At 36.6% G+C, this 20,350-nt stretch overlaps 1 protein-coding gene across 1 annotated transcript; it reads right to left on the bottom strand.

The window, feature by feature from the left end:
• Positions 1-6,790: 6,790 nt before the first annotated feature.
• On the bottom strand, positions 6,791-19,792 carry LOC139730893 (uncharacterized). The gene is made up of 9 exons (XM_071641768.1): positions 18,410-19,792; positions 16,086-16,325; positions 15,375-15,517; positions 14,527-14,611; positions 12,921-13,110; positions 12,084-12,280; positions 10,011-10,173; positions 8,896-9,014; positions 6,791-7,105 (listed from the first exon to the last, which is right to left on the bottom strand). The coding sequence occupies exons 1-9, from the start codon at positions 19,727-19,729 to the stop codon at positions 6,791-6,793; spliced, it is 2,772 nt and encodes a 923-aa protein (XP_071497869.1). The 5' UTR covers positions 19,730-19,792.
• Positions 19,793-20,350: the final 558 nt, after the last annotated feature.

Raw genomic sequence — 20,350 nt, 5'->3', positions numbered from 1 at the left:
CAATTCTATAGCAATGTTGTTAATTTCAGGAGACACAAAACACAGATATTAAAGTCGTATACGACTTTTCAAGGGTTATGTCCAGTAATGCATTTGTAACACCAGCTTATACTTTCAAACGATGGAAAAGTCTTAAATATCGTTGTTTAAGGGAAAAAATCACAAAACACCCGGATGTAGTTTACACCCGGAAGGAGATCATGCAGTGGTGGACGATGGGAAGAAAGCGTGAGTTGATCGAGACAGGTGCAATGGTTGTCATACTGTAACTCATCACTGTTCACAGTTTACAGTCAACCTTGCCTTTAAAGCCAATTCAAAGTTATCAGAGTGACTTTCGACTATAAAGACACAAAAGCATTTATATCATTGTCATATCAATCTCCTGGGTATATACGGCAATGATTTTGTTTTAAACACACTCTCAGAGTGCCACACAATGCCACATTTTAATGCAGTCGTAAAAGGTTTTTTTTCTCGACTAGGTCATTTTGTAAAGTAGGAATATATTATGACTGCTGAAAAAAAAAGATAAACATGATATTTCTATTGCGATTAATATGCTATATGCAACTTAAATCTTGATTTTTGTCTTCGTCGACTGTAGATTTATCTCTGGGAAGCTACGCGAGTCTGTCATCGCAACTCGTTCAACGTTTCACCGACGATCCCTCCACGAAGACAAGGCTTGTTTATTATAAGTATTACATGGAGGAAAATCGCAGATAATTTCCAAGAACTTTGACTTGTCTCAAGTTTGCTGGGGTCGATGTGCAAGTTACACGATTTATTTTAAAAAGACCACTCTTGAAATTAAGACAACCAGCTCTGAAATCGTCTAAAAATGTGCTCTTTATTCTTAACAAATACCAAGAATAAAGTGTACGGTTCATCTTAAAACCGGCTGTCTATAAACGAAAACATCGGTGTTATAATATTTTTTAACAATGGCATTATCTAACATGTCACTGTCTGGTTTGAAAGCAAGGGGTAGCACATGGTACCCAAGCAACGACCCGCATCACTGTCAAATATACAATCTCATGACACACACAATGCCAGATTAGATGCAGTGTCATAATCACAATGGTGTGTGTGTGTGGGGGGGGGGGGGGAGGGGTCAAACTTCACTTTCACTTGAAAAGCTCAGAGAATAAAGATATACTGATGCTGTAAATGCCTTTCTCCTCTTGTGAGATGATATTCATGATATGACTGCCTCAACCCTTAACATTACAAGGGAGACGACATCATTGTAAAATTCGAATTTCCTTTCTATATCACTCTTACACACATCAGACAATTTAATTTTCCCAGAGATGATTATTCATTCATTAGATTGTGCCCTTTTTTGAGGGGAGGGAGAGGGGAGTTGCGATAGCGTTTTTTGATTATGATTGATACATCGACATAATCTTGTAAACGCAAAGGTACAGTGCAGTATAGTTCACACGACAGGAGAATACGCCAGCGAGTATTGTGTGATGTAATTTTGACAAGAGTTCGCATGTAAAATATGAGACTACACTATCATTTAAGATTTTACTGAGCATTTTTATAATCATATAAGACACATTTGTCTTCAATCAGTCTTATTCTGAAGACTTCACTCTCTTTATTTCTTTGCCTTCACTAAGGAGACGGATCACCAAGCACTTTTTGGGACAATCCAAACTGGAAGACTTGGTTTAGAAATCGCTATCAAGGACCGCAATACGTCACTGCTGACGTCATGAGAGCTATACAGCCTAATGCAAAGCTGTTAGTAATTCTTCGTGAACCTGTGTCAAGGTAAAGGGACTAATTACTCCTCCCTCTCCTCCTCAAAACGTCGCTTCTCTTTTTTTTTTTTTTTGGGGGGGGGGGGGGGCGTCATTCAAAGGAAATATTACCGACATAAAGCTGTGTTTGTTACTCTGTCTGTTTCTTGTTGTTTGTCTGTTTGTATTTATGTTTGATTATTCTTGTCGGATCGCTATGATTATTCTTCAAGCTTTCTTATCGTTTTATCATTGTTTTCTTTCATCTATTAAACCGTATCCTAAAAGTGATCATTGTTTACTTTATGAGTGTCATTATGATGGCAATTTATAGGTTAGGTCGTAGTTAGGGAAGTATTAATCAATGAATTAGAGAAACAATAATTCACAAAAATAATCATTTTTCAAACCTCAGACAACAAATCGAATTGTTCCCCAACTAACCAAAGTTAATAAAATCTGAAAATCATACAGTTTTTAAATGTAGGATGTTTCTGTAATTCGTCGTGTTGAATTCACCACAAAACTCCAGCGAATTTTGATACATTCAATTTATCGTATTGTACATCTATACAAATAGATCCTAGATGTTGCCCGACAAGTACAAACTATTCTCGTTTCCCCAAATCTTGGAATGTGAAGAGCGTGTTTCCTCTGTTAGCAGTCAACGCATTGTTTGACATTAAACTATTAAAATGAGTATATGAATATAAGAACGACCCAAGTCCAATTTTTGGCCAAATTCAGTTTGACATGGGAAATTGTAGATTGTGCATGGACTCATCTTGTGTGTAATGATAAGTCCTAATTACCCCCGGAAGTGCCTGAAACAAATGAGTTAAATCTTATATGAATGTAAGAATGAAGGACTTGGGTCATTCTTACATTCATATTATAGCGCCTTCTCTCGTCCTTCTCTCATCTCTATAGCAGAATATCATGTATATGAATAAAAGAACGACCCAAGTCCATATGAATCAAAGAACGACCCAAGTCCATCACACAAAATGGCGTCTCCACAATTAATGTTAACGTTAATTGTCATAATAATATATGTTCTAATTTGTATATACAATGTTGCCTTCCCATCACAGTTAAATAGAATATTATTGGACAAACAAAAAAGATATGAAGTTGTTTTTAGTTTACTTGAAATGGTCTTCCATGGACTTGGGTCGTTCTTATATTCATATACTCAAATATTATATCGTTTTTCATTCGAAATGATCAACAGGTAACTGCAGTTATATTCTATTATATTCTTAACACTATGATTGTTAATCTTTTTCATTGTGAGATATGCGTCTGATACAGTGCACTCCCGTTACAAAGGCGTAGAAATTCTGGTTTCAAAGTTATCATTTATGCTTTACTTTTGGGCCATCACACTAAACGAAAGAAAAAAGACGGACCCGAGGACTTCAATACACTCTAAGAAAAATTTCACTAAAAATTGAGTAAAACGGCCACATGGTCAGAATTGAGTAAAGTTTTAACCACTCCTAGTTGAGTAAAAGTTTGATCATATTTGAGCTCCTCTTTTACCCAATGAAGAGTAAAATTTGTTTTGCTTTATTATTGAGTAATTTTATTTTTACTCATTTTTGACCATGTGTCCATTTTGATCGGGGTTATGTGTAAATTTGATTTTAATCCCAGATGACTATTCTGATTTTTAACCATCTTTGGCCATGTGTCCATTTTGATCGGGGTTATGTGTAAGTTCAATTTTACTCCCAATTGACCATTCTGGAGAACACGAGGAAAGTGTAAATTCGTTTTTACTTTTGTGGCAAAACAATTTTGGTCGGCCTGCTTACGTATTTGCAATGTACAATTCATTTTAAAAGTACAGTATGATATACATGACATAACAAACACGTGAAATGTGACTTGCACATTCTCATGGTACATTTGAAGTTGACAAGGCAAGCTAGCAAGTGCATGCTACAGACCAAAATAGTTTGCGACATAAAACCCAAATAAGTAACACATGACAAAAAATATATATCGTTATTACCTTTATTGTGAAGGTAAACAATTTTTTTTTTTGAGCTGAACTATTCATCTTCTCAGAAATAAAACATAACAAACATACACGAAAAGCTGGTAGTATGTTATACTTTAAACTACATGAAATGAGGAAAACAACGTGGAATTGAGTTGTTACTTACAACTTCTTTTTCTCTGTAACATTGGAATAAACTTGCAACTTCTCTTTTTCTGGAACTTTGGATTAGACTGTGCTTACATGCAGAGCATGTAACACGCATGCAGAACTTTACATGGTCATTGATGGTAGAAAAAATAAAGCTTGCGATCAACTTGTCACAACCTTTCTTTTCCATGTAAAACTAAAATAAACTGTGATTTATGAAAAGCATCTTGTGCTATACATCACTTCCTTTCCAGTCTCTGGTATAGGATTAAAGTTTGGAACCAAATGGAACGACACTCTGATTCTAGGTCTTCTCAAAGCTTCAGTCACAACATTTAAAACTCATTTCTCGATGTTGGTCCAATCTAAACATTTCTAAACACAAAAATCAAAACAAGGATACCGCACAAAGTACAAGTGTTTCTTTCCTAACATATGGTCAATATCCTTCCCATGTGAAGGCACAAGTATTTTAACAAGATTATAGCAAGGTCAATATTTTGGTTGCTCTACATTTATATTCCAGCAAAGTCTTACATCACATAAATTGTAAACCTTGGTTTTATAGAACACCCTTTGCAAAATATATGGCCATATGAAATAAACCACATGAAATTGAGTTGTTACTTCAAACTTCCTTTATACACTGAAATAGACTGTCTTTATGCATGCAGAGCTTGTACACATGTAAAACTTTACATGATAGGAAAATAAAGCATGCAGTGGAATGATGACACTTCAAGTCATAATTTTCTTAACCAGTAATGTAAACTAGCTGTAGACCTTCTCAAAGGACAAAATAATCAATAAGTTGGTACATGATGATTAATTCTTTACATAAAGGAACCAGAAACATGTCTTCAATGGGCACAGGCATAACAAGTATAAAGGTGCATTTATATCGTATCTGGCACGGTATCATGGCGCAGCATTAACGCGATATCTAAACCGTGATTGATTAACACTCTGCGCGCACTGACCAATCACAGACTAGATATCTTGTAAATGCTGTGCCGTGATGCCATGTAAATGAGCCTTAACACTGAAAATTAACGAAAATTATAATGTGGAATAAGCACCTCCAGCAGAGGGCCTCAAAGATATATTTTTGTTTGTTTCAGATTTGAAGTAAATTTGCCATTGGGGGAAATACATCACCAGAGTATATTACACTTAGATATAGCATTCAGCTCATCCTAGCTCGAACTTGAACTTGAACTTGAACTCAACTTAAAAAACACAACATTCACATGTAAATACAGAGGTATAATGCTGACATACTATATAAGAACCTGAAATGGACTCCACGAATACACGATTATGATTTCTTTTACAACATACTGAGGTGTCTGCCCCTAACCATGAAGTTAATACCAGTCTTCAGCTGAACATTTTGTCTACTTCTTATCAAAATGGTAGTAGGCTCTGAAGGCCTTTACTGCCCCTGTTTCTTGGGCACCTGCTTCAACCCCGTAAACCACAGTGTCCAAGATCACCCACATGGCTCGAGCCTGTGCTGGATACTCCAGATCAAAGATCTGAAATTTCTTATAGCACAAGTCAACATCAGATACATGTATGAGACTAAGAGCTTCCGCTCAAACACTTCATTTTACAAGAATAATGAAACACTGGGCTACAAGCCAAATAATTCGGTGCCTTTTCTGCAGTTGGAAAAAAAAATCCTCCAGCAAAAGAAAACCAGAAAGACATAGGTGCTACATATTTTGCATTTCACTACTGTTTCAGATTTGATGTATCATAAACTTTCCCTTAAAAAATAAAGCTTACCACCTTGAAGGATTATTGATATGTATTCATTATTTCTGAGAAGATATATGTGTTTCACTGTTACTATTAAAGACAGGTCAATTTTTACTCTGCTAAAATTTGTATGCAAAAACAATGCTACTCAAAGAGATCATGTATGTGCTTGTAATTCAGAGTTTACGGTATTTGCCATATTGGAGAAATCTTTCACAAGAACGAGAACAAACTCATAAATGTAATGCAGCTCACCCTATTAAGCAAACTCCAAATAAAACAATATGAACATGTAAAATAAATTGGTATAAAAATGATGTAGCATATATGATCCTGAAATGGAACCCACTTAAAACATAATAATAATAATAATAATAATTTTTTTAAAACAACATACAGCTATTTGTCTTCCCCTTATCATTAAGTTAATTTTTACCTTTAAGTGAACATTCTACCTCTTATTAAACTGGTAGAAGGCTCTAAAGGCTTTTACTGCCCCTTTTTCATCGTACTTGCTTCCAAAAGATTTAAAATGACCCACAGGGCTCATGCCTGTGTGGGATACTATGAATTGAAAATCTAAAAGAGATTTTATATCACAGGTGAACAGCAGATACAAAACTCTTCTGCTAAAACGCTTGCTTCACAAGAATGACGAAACAGTGATTGTTTCAAAATTGATGTACCGTAAATTCTTGATTAGCAGCACATACTGACTTTAAGAATTGCATCTTTTATATTTCTTGGATTATGGATATGTATTCATACTAAGAAGATATATTTCTTTTTTGTTATCACAACAGTTCAATCAATCTTTACTCTGCTTAAATATTTTATGTAAGAGCATGCTCTCCAAAGACACCACAGTAGTACATGTATGTGCTTGTAATCGAGTGTTTACCATTTTGCCATTCTGGGGGAATCTATCACAAGAGAATTACAAGCAGAAACACCATCCAGCTCACGCTAACTGAACTCCAGATGATACAGTGGGTAGGAAAGGTATGGGAATCCACTAACACATGATTAATATAATCTTTTTTTCAACTTACAGATATGTCTTCCCCTAACCAAGAAGTTAATACCAGTCTTCAGCTGAACATTTTCTCTACTTCTTATCAAAATGGTAGTAGGCTCTGAAGGCCTTTACTGCCCCCGTTTCTTGGGCACCTGCTTCCACCCCATACACCACAGTGTCCAAGATCACCCACATGGCTCGAGCCTGTGCTGGATACTCCAGATCAAAGATCTGAAATATCTTATAGCACAGGTCAACAGCAGATACGAGGCTCTTTCTCTCAAACACTTGGCTCTCCAGAATGACGAAGCACTGGATTGGCTGGCAGACATTGTTCCCTACAGCCAGGACGAAAGGCTGGTTCCTCCCATGGTCTTTTCGGTAGGCCTCGAGACTGGTTCCTTCCTGCAAATGATAAATATTAAACTACAAATGTCGCTATGGCGACTAGTATACCTCCGCCATAATGCATGATTCTCCTAATAGGTCTATAGTACATGTGGACAATGTGTGATTACATTTTCACAAAATTGGCAAAAATTAAAATGACGTTTGTCACAAATGTGTTGAATGTTCACCTTCCTTTAACCTAGGTTTGATTGGATGAATAGAAGAGCATGTATTTGGGGATTTAAGGACTTTAACTTGACTTTGACCCATTCATAAGTTTATGCATTAAGTAATTTTCAAGGTAGGGAGAAAAAGTGCAATTTCTGTATTGAACAGTAAATTGTTACCATTTTCATCTGGCCTTTGACCCTAAGATTCATACGATAATCACTGTCAGGCAGGACATGCATAAATATGTAGTAAGTTTCAAGATAACTCGAGCCACTTCCAAGATATGGAGGAAAAAGCTAATTCAGCACTTTCACTTGATCTTTGACCTTTGAGGCAAAAAAAAAAGCAAAAAAAAAAAGAAACTTTCCAGAGAATCTCTATTGGGTTATATTTGCATACACCAAGTGTTTAAAAAAAAAGATAATCCTGCTGGCATTGCATAAATATGAGGGAAATAGTAAAATTTTGAAGTGTTGCCTTTGACCTTTGACCCGTGACCTTTGACCCCATGAACCCTAAATTCTCTAGATAATCACTGCCAGTCAGTACATGTAAATATACTATGTTCCATGAAGATACCTTGAACAATTTCCAAGGTACGGAGAAAAAAGTGAAGTTTTAATATCTTTACTTGACCTTTTGACCTTTGACCTCATGACCCCAAACTTTCACTAGAGAATCTAAATAGGGTAATACATGTATACACTAAGTTTCAAGAAAATATCTTCAGGCATTGCATAGATATGGTGGAAATAGAGAAATTTTACATATTTGACCTTGACCTTTTGACCTTTGACCTGGAGCATGTGCACCCAAAAGTTGATAGGCACAACTTCACCCCCTAATACACATACATGCCAAGTTTGATTAGGATACCTCAAGAGGTTTTTAAGTTACGCTGTCTACAAAATTCATTACGGACGGACGGAAGGACGGACGGACGGACAACCCGAAAACATAATGCCTCCAGCACCACTTCGTGGCAGAGGCATAAAAAATACATCTTATCTTATGGCTCACAAAGTCTGAAAACGAAGTTTGCTGTTTCCTCCACTATACTGGAAAGAAATAGTTTCAATCAAAGAATAAAAATCTGCAAGAAACGACTACCATCAATAGTGATATGAAACATTTCATTCCCGTGGTGATATTTTTAAATGACTGATTTCAGTCAATATTGCTTTAGGTTAAAACTCTGCAACACATCACACAAATCTTTGTGATTAATACTCTATGCATTTTCCTTCCCCTGTTAATTCTATATATAGTTTAAAATTAGGGCCAGCGAGTTCTGGTACGTGTAAAATTCAAATGGTTACATTTCTTACCATCATAAGCGCGATTCAAGTTCACATGCCAGGACCCTATTACATAAAACTTGACATCAGTAATACGTGAAATATAACTTTGACAACTAAGCTCTCAGGCAAACAGATGTAAACATTTTAGTAGCACATAACAGTTACTGGAACTTTTTATTCAATACACATTCCTTTTTGATGAAGCATCAAAGTGTTCATGTCTTGACTTGATACGTGGAGTTGATCTTGCTGTATGGAGATGTGACCCATGCTAACACAAAATTTTTCAATTTTCTTCACTAATACTGCTTTTGCTACAAACATTTGACATACCTTTTGGCAGTCGATGAAACACTCCAATGACTCTTGGGAAGAGGCTCTTCCCCCTTTTGATGACTTCTTGCCCGGGAACAGATGTGACAGCATAAGAAAAGCCAGATTTGCCTTTTCCTCTGTTAGTGGAGTACACAAAAAGTCTTTATTAGAATATGAAAGATTTTACGCTACATATGTCTTCACACCATAAATCAATCCTGGCATATTTTCAATTCACATATCAGCTTTATATCTCTTCAAATTCAGGGCTTATTTTATAACCAGTGGGCGATTGGGGGCGAATAAGCCACTGCCACCCCTTATTTGGTTGATAACACATTTTTAGTCATCACACGCAAAAAAAAAAAAATTCAACCACAGCCCCTCCCCCCTTTTTATGCTGCTATTCTTTGTAGTAATCACAAGAAAATGCGGCAAAATTTTTGCCCGCCTCCCCCCCCCCCCCCATCCCCTTTTAAGAATCCTGGATCGGCCAGTGATGACTTAAGATTATTATGCAGATTTGCAGACATGCACACTGCTCTTTTATGGAAGAATTGGTGGTGTGCTGTGTGCTGTGTATTTGGGGAAGGTGCCCAAATGTAGGTGGGGGCTACAACAAAGATTACAAAAAGGTTAATATGATGAGCAAGAATAGAAGCTACGAGCAGCAGTAGTTGGAAGTAGCTTGATTCCAGCACTTGCCTCGGTGTCAGATGTTGGAAAGGGCACAAACGACCCTTGGTGCTGTTTTTACTAAATACACCATTTGGAAGAATGCAATGGAGTAAAACACTTCTATAAATCCTATTACATCTACATTATGAGGGATGATGAAGTGTATATCACATCATTTTAAAATCAAATATAATGTGTTACCATGAACTAGGGGACGGGACAGTTGGGTGACTTTGGACAGGAATTGTTTTACTTACATTTTTTTTTTTGCTGTTGGTTTTTCTGCAAATATTTTTGTAGGTTATGAAAGGGGGATATGTGAATATTTGAATTACTGCACTTTTCTTGTATATTGCAAGCAGCAAAATAATGTAAGTGAAATTGTCTAAACTGTCCAAAGTCACCCGCCTGTCAAATGTCCCCGAAGTCTACAGTATCTATCAATAATTACACACCTTGAGTGAAGTCCTCATCACGTCTTTCTTGTACTCCGAATTTCACCTTCCACCCTGGAGAAATTCTATTCCCATAGTCCAGAATGCAAGATGATACTACTGGCCACTTTGTGAAGAGAAGGTCCCCCTTTCCATCAAATAGCTTGTTGTAATCCTGCTCAATCTGCAAAGAAACAAGAAACAACAACAACAAAACATGTTTTTGCAGTTATTTTGTTTTTTGTCTGTTAATTTGCCTGTTAGATCTTGAATTCTCACCATCTTAGTCCATTGTGTATGTTCCCAACACACACTGTGCCTTAACCCTATGTATTCCAGAGGGGAGGGGGAGCTTAATTAGCCCCCCCCCCCCCTCCTAACATGGGGGAAAAAATTTATCTACAGCATGCAGTCAAATTGTCTCCTTACTCACACATCAGCAAGAGACCTTTAACCCCCATCAAATCTTACCGTAAGAAGCTACATGCATAATAAAGATGATGCACAAGAAACCTCATCTATACCCCATCCCCCCCCCCCCAAAAAAAACAAGGAAAAGTAGAAATTACGCGGTGCGTAACATATGTCCCCGCCGGAAGTAGCATTTTGTAACAAAATGTGCAATATAGGTAAAAAATCAAGGTCAAAGGTCAAAGAAGTCAAAGGTCAAAATTCTGTGTAGAAGTTTTGAAGCCCTCACCTAGTGCCATCACATAAAGCAAATGGAATCGAAATTGGGTTAGAAATGGCGAAGGAGTAGCATTTTGTAGCCAATGTACAATATAGGTCAAAAATCAAGGTCAAAGGTCAAAGAAGACAAAGGTCAAAATTCTGTGCAGAAGTTTTGAAGCCCTCACCTAGTGCTATCACATAAAGCAAACGGAATCGAAATCGGGTTAGAAATGGCGAAGGAGTAGCATTCTGTAGCAAAATGCACAATATAGGTCGAAAATCAAGGTCAAAGGTCAAAGAGGTCAAAGGTCAAAATTCTGTGTAGAAGTTTTGAAGCCCTCAACTAGTGCCATCATATAAAGCAAACGGAATCGAAATCGGGTTAAAAATGGCGAAGGAGTAGCATTTCGTAGCAAAATGTACAATATGGGTCAAAAATCAAGGTCAAAGGTCAAAGAAGTCAAAGGTCAAAATTCTGTGTAGAAGTTTTGAAGCCCTCACATAGTGCCATCACATAAAGCAAACGGAATCGAAATCGGGTTAGAAATGGCGAAGGAGTAGCATTTTGTAGCAAAATGTACAATATAGGTCAAAAAATCAAGGTCAAAGGTCAAAGAAGTCAAAGGTCAAAATTCTGTATAGAAGTTTTGAAGCCCTCACCTAGTGCCATCACATAAAGCAAACGGAATCGAAATCGGGTTAGAAATGGCGAAGGAGTAGCATTTTGTAGCAAAATGTACAATATAGGTCAAAGGTCAAGGTCAAAGGTCACGACTGAAATTCTGTGTAGAAGTTTCAAAGCTCCCATGTAGTGCTATCATATAAAGCAAACAGAATCAAAATTGGCTCATAAATGACAGAGAAGTAGCAAATTGAAGATTTTGATCACACACGGACACACGGACGGACGGACGGACGGACGGACGGACGGACACATGGACGGACACACGGACACACACACGTACGGAGCCCGTTTCATAGTCCCCTGCTCGAACTCGTTCGGCGGGGACAAAAAAATAAATAAATAAATTGCTTTTGAAGAGAAACAGAAATGGATATTCAGACAAGCATTGATGATATCAATATACATGTATATTTCATATTAGATGATTTCTTACATTAAAAAATATATATATATATTTCATACTATTCTATGGGTAGGAAGGCAAAACATACTTCATACAATGTTATCTATAGAATATGTACAGATTTATTTATTTTTTTTAATTTTGCACGCTGTGATTTAACAACAAAAATCAGGCATTTGTGTGTACATGCAAATATGGCAAACACTGACTGCAATAATTTTGTTCATCTAGATTTTGGTAGATATTGGACATGATAATAAAACCCCTGTGACAGCTTACAATGAGGATATAACATGCACCTGCCATTCACAATGGGGACGTAACATGCACCTACCATTCCAGGAGAAAGAAGGTGTGGAAACTCAGCCAGCACTTCAGTCACACACGGCTTGTTCTTTGAACTTCTCGGCAGGTTGGAATGTACAAAGTCCCTTCTATAAGCTGCTGTCTGCTCCATCTTGGCCACAACGTCTTTGTGAGGGGTGTCATGACTCTTCAACCATTCGGTCGTAGCTTTCATGTCTGCCAAATCTGATACAAATTATGGAAACTCATAATAACAATCATTATTGAATCAAGCCTGAGAACAAATGCATAGCCTTAATGTTCATCCTAGCATTTTCTAGCTTTAACCCTGAAAAGGGGGGGATATAGCCATCCCACCCATCTCTGACCTATAAACCTCTGAAATAGCCCAATATTTTTGTGTTAGGCTGTATGCATTATCAGACATCATTAACAATATTGCTTGGGCTGCTAATTCTCCTAAAAGTAAACAAAGTATAAGAACAAGGCATATCATAATTATAGTGCATATAGAAATATTGCCACATTTTACCCAAGTCACGCTGATTTTTCTATAACTTGCACTTCCCCTTAGACCCAGTCAAAAATTACTCTTTAAATGGGTTTAAAAAGTTAGTACTAACATTCAATCAATACAAATTTATATTTAACCCCAAAATGCAATGAAGTCACTTTTTTCAAGCCTTGCTAACAGACCCAAGGTGGAAAAATTATGCAAATGAATAGATTGTTGTAGGTAAATCTACATTTAACTCAATTGTTTACTGCTTGATGCACAGAAACAAATTTTTTATACAGGGCAAGTATTTCTCAAGCCTGCTTCACTTTACTTTGGAGATAATTGGCTACATTTGTAAGCACATACCATAATTCATCTGCAATGATGAGGTTGAATCCTCATTGGAAGAACTTGAAGTGGTATCCTTAGGACTGCAAACCTTGGCTTTGTCTTGCTTCCTGTCTTGCTCTGCTGTTTTCCTTCTCAGGTACTTCAGCCGGTTTTCCAGCCTACCACCTGCTGGAAGTTTGGTACTCCCTTTCAAATACCACTCCTCCTTTAAAAAAGAAATGAAATAATATTAATGAGCAAGAAGAATGTCACAATTAAAAGAGTTTATATGGTTATTTTCACAGTAAAGGGAGTAATTTTTTGTTCTGACAGGGTCAAAATTTCTGAATGTGTTTTGATATATATTTAGACTGAATTATAACTAAAAATGTCAAAGTTATGGATTTTTTGTTCCAGAGCTTGAACTACAAGCAAAACCTTGAAAAATATGAGTATGCAAAGTATGAAGAAGTACACTTGTAACTCATGTATCATAAAATTTATCTAAAATACCATGATACAGTACATGTGCATGATATATTGTTCAGCATGCATTACAGAGCTGTTTGAGAATGCACATGGGTTTCAAATTTACAGCTGTTTGAGTGTAATGATACTCAGATTGGTAAATACATTTGTAAATATTTGCAAGAATTCAATCTCCAAGGCAATCATTGTTGTAATACACATATTAACATTGTAAGATGAAATGGTCACGAACTTGACATAGGAAATTGGTTAGTAGTGTTTCAGAGACTTCAAACATGCTAACACAATACTGTATGTATTATCAACTAAAAAGACACAACACCAGGTTTAAAAGTACTGGGTAAGCATGGTAAGAGTGTACAAAGCTAAAAATGCAACAGTGCTATGTTGTGAGGTTAAAAGGTCATTGACACAGAATTCTCATGGTAAAGCATGGTAACAAGAATAGCATCATCAAAACCCAAATGCTGACAAAGCTTTTTCAGAATCAGTGACAGAAGGAAGCTAACTATTTATGGTAATGGTGCGAGATCGTTAATCATAACATCTCTAAATTCAGAATTCTTTTGACATTCTTTGTTTCTATTTTTGTTTATATCTCAACTAAGTCCATTTGGGTTATTTTCACTAATTGCTCTTCATAGAGAAACAAGTAAACTGATGTACAATTGATTCTTTCTCCTTGTAGTATAGTGCAAGGGAACACCTGTACCCAGTATCTTTTAATAACTAAACCCTGTTTTAGATGAAACATGAACCTTGAACCAATAAGCCACTTAATACTTTGCCCACAAACATGGTAAATTTTAGCAATTTATCATAATCCTGTAGTACCTGTACACATGCACTTATGGACAGATGTTGTTAAAATTGCTCCTAGCAAAGAATGAAATGTCTGCACTGTACATGCATGTACAGCTAGGCATCCACAAACATTTTCATTATATTTCTGAAGCCTGTAGTAAGATCAGCATTAAATTATATATATATATATATATATATATATATATATATTTATATACATATTTCTACATGTTATTCATTGATTTTATTCCAAAGATATCATTTGTCAATAGTTATCTGTCAACTTGGGTTGTGTCTTACGAAAAATCAAATGACTGCTAAGTCAGTAATTTTTAAACTGTCTACTCACGTCTCCATTGCCAGCTGGATCTTTAAGGAAGGGGAACTCTGCAATGATGGAGGAGGCCATTGCCCCCTTCATGTCAGGGCCAGGTCTGATGACAAAAAATATGAGAATTGTAGTGAAATGTACATAAATCATTGCAAATGCACATGTGATACAATTCCCACACAAAGCACTGTGGTGTAGTTGAGCATTCCCCCCTCCCCCATAAAGTATATCCTATTAAAGCTTGTACATCATCTGCATTAACAAAAAGAGGCTAGTTTTCTCAGCACCAGACCAGGAACCTACAGGGAATCCCTACAAGGGTATCAAAAACAGGAAAAATCTGGGGGAAAGGGTATCAAATTGAGATGAATGATTATGTAATCCTTGAATAAATTTACCACTTAAGGGTATTAAAAACCAGACATTAAACATGATTCTCTGTTCATGAAAATGGAAGAACAGATTGTATTCAAGCACTAGGAACAGTGGAGAACCTGCATATCCAATTATGGGTATAGGCCTAAAAAAAAAAAAAAAAAATTATGAGTCATAATGATACTATCCTTGGATAAAATGACTTTTAGGGTTATCAAAATATGGAAGATCTTACACATTTCCCAGTCTAGGGTATATAAATAATAAGATTCCTGAAGAGGGAGAAGAGGGTTTGGAAATGAATTGGACATGAGAAATTCACCTACGTGAAGATACAACTTTAGGTTAAAAAAAAAAAGGTCTTGTAAAGTGAATGTGATTATTTGTTAGAAGAAATGAGAAGAGAAACAAAAAGAATAGGAATGCAAAATCAACACAGACAGAAGCAAGGTAATATTAGGATGCCATTGCAAATGGTAAAATGTCATTACCTGAGGCCATGCAAGTCTACTAGATGCTCTGTACACATATTGCAGATGACACGAGTGTTGTGTGGCGTGCAGACTTTCATTCGAGTTACTTCCTCTAACGTTTTCCTCCCTTCCAAAGATTTCTTCAGAATTTCACCCACATCCTGTAAAATATTCAAGATTGCATGAGTTTAAAAAATGGTGTGTGTGTGTGTGTGTGTAAACATCATGATACAGGAGGCAATTTATTTTTTCTGGCATATTTCAACTTCTTTCGAAATATTAGCTAGAAGAGAATCTAAAAATTATACAGTACATGTAATTTCAATTGGTTCTGCGTACAAGTACTATAATCAGTAGCATGATCAGGGCTCAAAATAATAAGTAATTAGCACCAAGAATGGGCTTCCCAGCAGTGAAGGACTATTTTCAAGAGACTTTGACAATAAAAAAAAAAAAAAACAGAGTCAATATCATGACACCTCTGAATTCTGGTGTGATTTGAAATTCCAATGCTTATATATTCCTCCTCTACACACAACATAAGAAAGGCTGAATCTTAGAAAAATTTGCTCATATCTATACTGTGCATGATGACAAAAAAAAAAATATATATATATTTTCACAAAGTACAGATGAGACACTATATACATGCACATACACTGTATGTAATAACATGAGTACATGTATATCAATATGACTGAATGAATTACATATGAAATGTGAACTTACGTATCTTACTGCTTTCTGACGTTTGAGTGGTGGCGGTGTGTCACTGCTGCTGTTCAGATCCTGAACTACAGCTGATGAGCATGATGGTTCTTCTACATCTACTGGGATAGTTGAAGCCTGGGAAAGGTCAAAAGTAACTGATTCCATATCTGACAGCATCAGATCATCAGAAACTTCAGATGACTCCCAGCCCATCTGCATGTCTTTGAGTACAGATTCTGCAGCATTATTTGCTTCGTCCTATAAGGATGAAAATACACCACTCAAAAAGGGTTTAGCAATTCAACAGCAATGAGCTTATAATCATTCCTTTTTAATAAATCTTACTTGACATTAAAATTATTGGAATGAGTGTACAGTTGCCAGCACTGTATCCTCATGCACATTATTTTTACTGATACATACACACTTTTGAGTTATAGTGCAAAATCAAATCAAGACAGTAATTTTTTGGTTGAATTACAGATTTGTGCATTGTGGAAAGTGATTCACAGAGAACTGTTTCCCCTCCATACTCATGATCATTGATCTGATAACAATGCCAATCCATTATGCAAAAATTTTGTACATGGTCACACACAAAAATGTTGTACACATTCCATGATTTCAGTATCATTAAAAAGGGAAATGAACTGACATTTTAATTGATGTAAACAATGCAATAAACAGAGAGATGTACAGCATGAAATCAAAACTGAAGTGCATAACTTGTATGCCTGGAAGAAGGGTGCAAGCCCTGCTCACAACCAAATGTTATGATCTTGGTGTCCTCTTAATAAGAAAAAAGATGTTCTTTCCAGCCAGCTTAATGAAAATAAATGCTAGTCAGTGAGAAATCATAAAAACTGAATGTATCTTCTGTTCCATTTCAATAGGTTTATCCTGTATAATGGTCATTAGTTTACAAACAAAAAAAAAAATGAAAAATTGTACCACGGTACTTACTTTCCTTTCATTTGATATACCAGTACATACATGTATAACTTTGTGTAGAAAGAAAGCACAGAAGTTTGAAATGGTTAAATTGAAAAATTGAAACTGAAGTGAGCATGTACCTGTAAGTTATTTTTGAAGTTTATTACTTTGGTCTAGTGATCTTTGTTGCAGTTATGACAGCATGTATCTGGTAGGAATGTACAACTGTACTGATGATCTGCACTATCATGACTCTTCACTGCATGGACAGGTCTGTGTTCAAACAGGTCTTCAGGATTAAGCAACTGTAGAGAATCCAACTCCTCTTCTGACGCAACAAAGGCTTGAAAGTGATCATGAAAGTACTTTGTTTTCCATGGCTGGATCATTAGATACAGTCCATCTTGCTTTCTCATAATATAATCAATCCTTGAGAAAGATGGTAGTTCACCACACCAGTCAGTCAGTAACATGACATTGGGTCTGTATGTGTATCCATAGAATGTTACTTTATCACACAATTCTAGTAAGGTATCAGGTTCACAGCTCAACAGCCGACATACTTCTACCTCGCTCTCAAGATCACAAACTTTGACAAATTCTGATGTGTGGATGTATACACATTCGCTGTTGATGTGTTCTTTCTTGAGCATTCTGAATGCCTGTGCTTCCTGGTGTTTACGTGCAACTGTCTTGGCGATGTTCTTGTAATTATTACAAGTTTTCGCCCACTTTTTCAAAGGCTTGTGCTTTCCTTCTTGCCTCATACAAGCATACTGTGACAAAGGGCCCAGCTGTCTGATTGCCTTGGGATAGTGGAGGAGGTTGTGATGCTTGGGGAGGAGATGGTTATCAGGAAACAGTTGCAAATATAACTGATGATGCTCATTAATCCTTGACTGCAAGTAGTAGGTGACAGCAGTACTAATGTTTGGTGCTAAGACCAGTTGGTATATCTCCAGAAGAACTGTGAACAACCTCCAGTACTCACATCCTTCTTCAACTTTATCTCCCACAATCAGGGGTAAGAACTCAGCAAGACAACTCATCTGTGAAGCCTTTTGACCACTTGGTCCAAATGGATTGCTAAGGTGACTTTGAAGGATGGGGCTGGGCTTGTTTGCTTTTTCTGTTATACCATAGCTGAATGACTGAATACGACAGTTCAGTTCATCAAGGCTAAATCTGCCCTGATTTATGAGTTCTGAAAGTACAAGTTTCATCTCGATTGGAAGTAACCCTTCTAGGAAATCATGCATCAGGTCAGGAGCATAGTTTTGCGACACATGGTAATAGCTCAGTGTATTGAGAGCACACGACCTCCGAAGTCCCGTTTGAGAAACATCATTTACACTGATATCATAATCAATGTTTTCTTCAGTACGGAGTAACCTTTGATCAACAGCTACCTGTTTTCTGCATATTGCCTTGAGTGCTTTGCAGAACCGGCAAAAATAGTTGGCACTAAAACTTCCAGCAAAGCCGAGCATGGTATTGAGAGCTAAGTTATCACCGACTGCCTGGAAGAGTCGGGGACGTACACGGCCAGTGAATCCATCTGGACTATTAATATGAAGACCTTCTGTGAAGAGAACTTCAAGGTCATCCGAAATACGCTGAAGAACAACATTTACACCATATTTGGATACCAAAGAAGATTTTGCTAGAGCAACTAAAAGGACATTTTCCAGTTTAGCTTGGTATTTCTTGGGCAAAGAAGCAACAATAACATAGATACCAAGAAGTTTGTGTTTCCCTTTCTTTGAACCTAGGGGGTTCGCTGTCTCAAAGTCATCATTATACAGCAACAATTCTATATCCACACAGTCTTGGTTTCCTTCACAAGCTTTGTAATATGATCCATCTCTGTAAGTCTGAAGCACATCTTTTTCGCCAGCAGTGTCTTTTTCCTGAATGATGACTGACATATAGCCTGGTTGTTCCAAGAATACTTTCAGATTTTCACCGACTGGCACGTACTGAAAAGTTTCTTCAACTTGTTTCTGCTCAGTCCTTCCAGTATGTGTATTCAGACATTCTTTGTATACATTGCCAAAAACAATTTCTTCTGGCTCAATAAGAACATTACAGTTGCGGGCAAATTGGTTTTGTTTATGCTGAGTAGATAAACTGAAATGCTCAAAAGGATCTTTCACCATGTCAAGGACTGACTGTAGAGTGTCAATTTTATCAACTGAGGGTTTGATATCCTGAGATACGTCCTCGATGATGGGGGCTGACACTTGTTGAACTGCTTCAATTACATTAGTGAGCAGCTCTTGTGTGTCACAAATTATACTTTGCACTGTGGAGGATGGCAGGGATGAGCTTTTAAGTTTTGCTACATATTCAGAAACAGACTGTTTGATTGCTGATGAAATTTCCTCTGTGGGTTTTTCATTTGGAAGCACTTCTGACTGCTCTGATGCACTTTCATCACTAAAAACTGTGTTTCCAACAGAATCTCCATCACTGACATTTTCTACAATGGAATCATGATCTTGTTCCAAGTGCCGCTTGTAGCTATAACCATGACAGAATGTTTTAAAACATTCTTGCACATGACACACAAGTTTTGTTTTGGTCTTTGAGTTTATGTTGTGGATCTTTAGGTGGTTCCACAGGTCCACACTTCTTTCAAAGGATTTCACACATTTGCAACATGCAAACATTTTTGCAGGAATGATTTTTGAGATGTCCTTGGTCACACACTTGCCTGTTTCTTCCATTTTTCGAAATGGTGAACAAATTTAAGCCTTGGGCCCAATTGGGAGATCACATCCTTCACAAGACTTGCATCCAGCAGCTTGAATGCTGACAGGTCAATGCCACAATCTAAAACAAAAGAAAAAATATGGTAAATTCTATTTAGGAAAAAAAGAGAAATGAATGATAAGTTGATTTGCGTGCTTTTATACAATCCATACTGTAGATTATCATAAACAGCAAAAAGCATTACTGTTCAAGTTTGTTACCATTAAAAATACTCAAAATTGCCTTTTTGACATCCTTGTCATTTCAAAAATCATATGAATTATGATGCTGTTTTTCAAAATTGATTTGTGGTCTCCCCCTGCCCCCCTCAAAATATTACATCAACAATTTTCTTGGGTGATATAACCTCATGAAATGTATCATGTATTTTTGTTTTTAATTGTCGCGGTAGGCCTACAATTTTGTACATTTTTTGGAGTAATGCATGATTTGAATAAAAAAATTGAAATGTCAAGGCACTGTAAAAGCACACATACCGTACACACTAAACACACAAAGAAACACACTTCAATGAAGACAATATACAGTACATACAATTATATGCAACTAGCCGCTTTCCCCTTCCTTTATAGCCA

Source organism: Diadema antillarum, unplaced genomic scaffold (assembly GCF_040938485.1).
Source record: "Diadema antillarum isolate AM-2024a unplaced genomic scaffold, OU_Dant_1.0 seq00000341_RagTag, whole genome shotgun sequence".
Classification (NCBI taxonomy): Eukaryota; Metazoa; Echinodermata; class Echinoidea; order Diadematoida; family Diadematidae; genus Diadema; species Diadema antillarum.
This window is presented reverse-complemented; position numbering and strand designations above follow the sequence as displayed.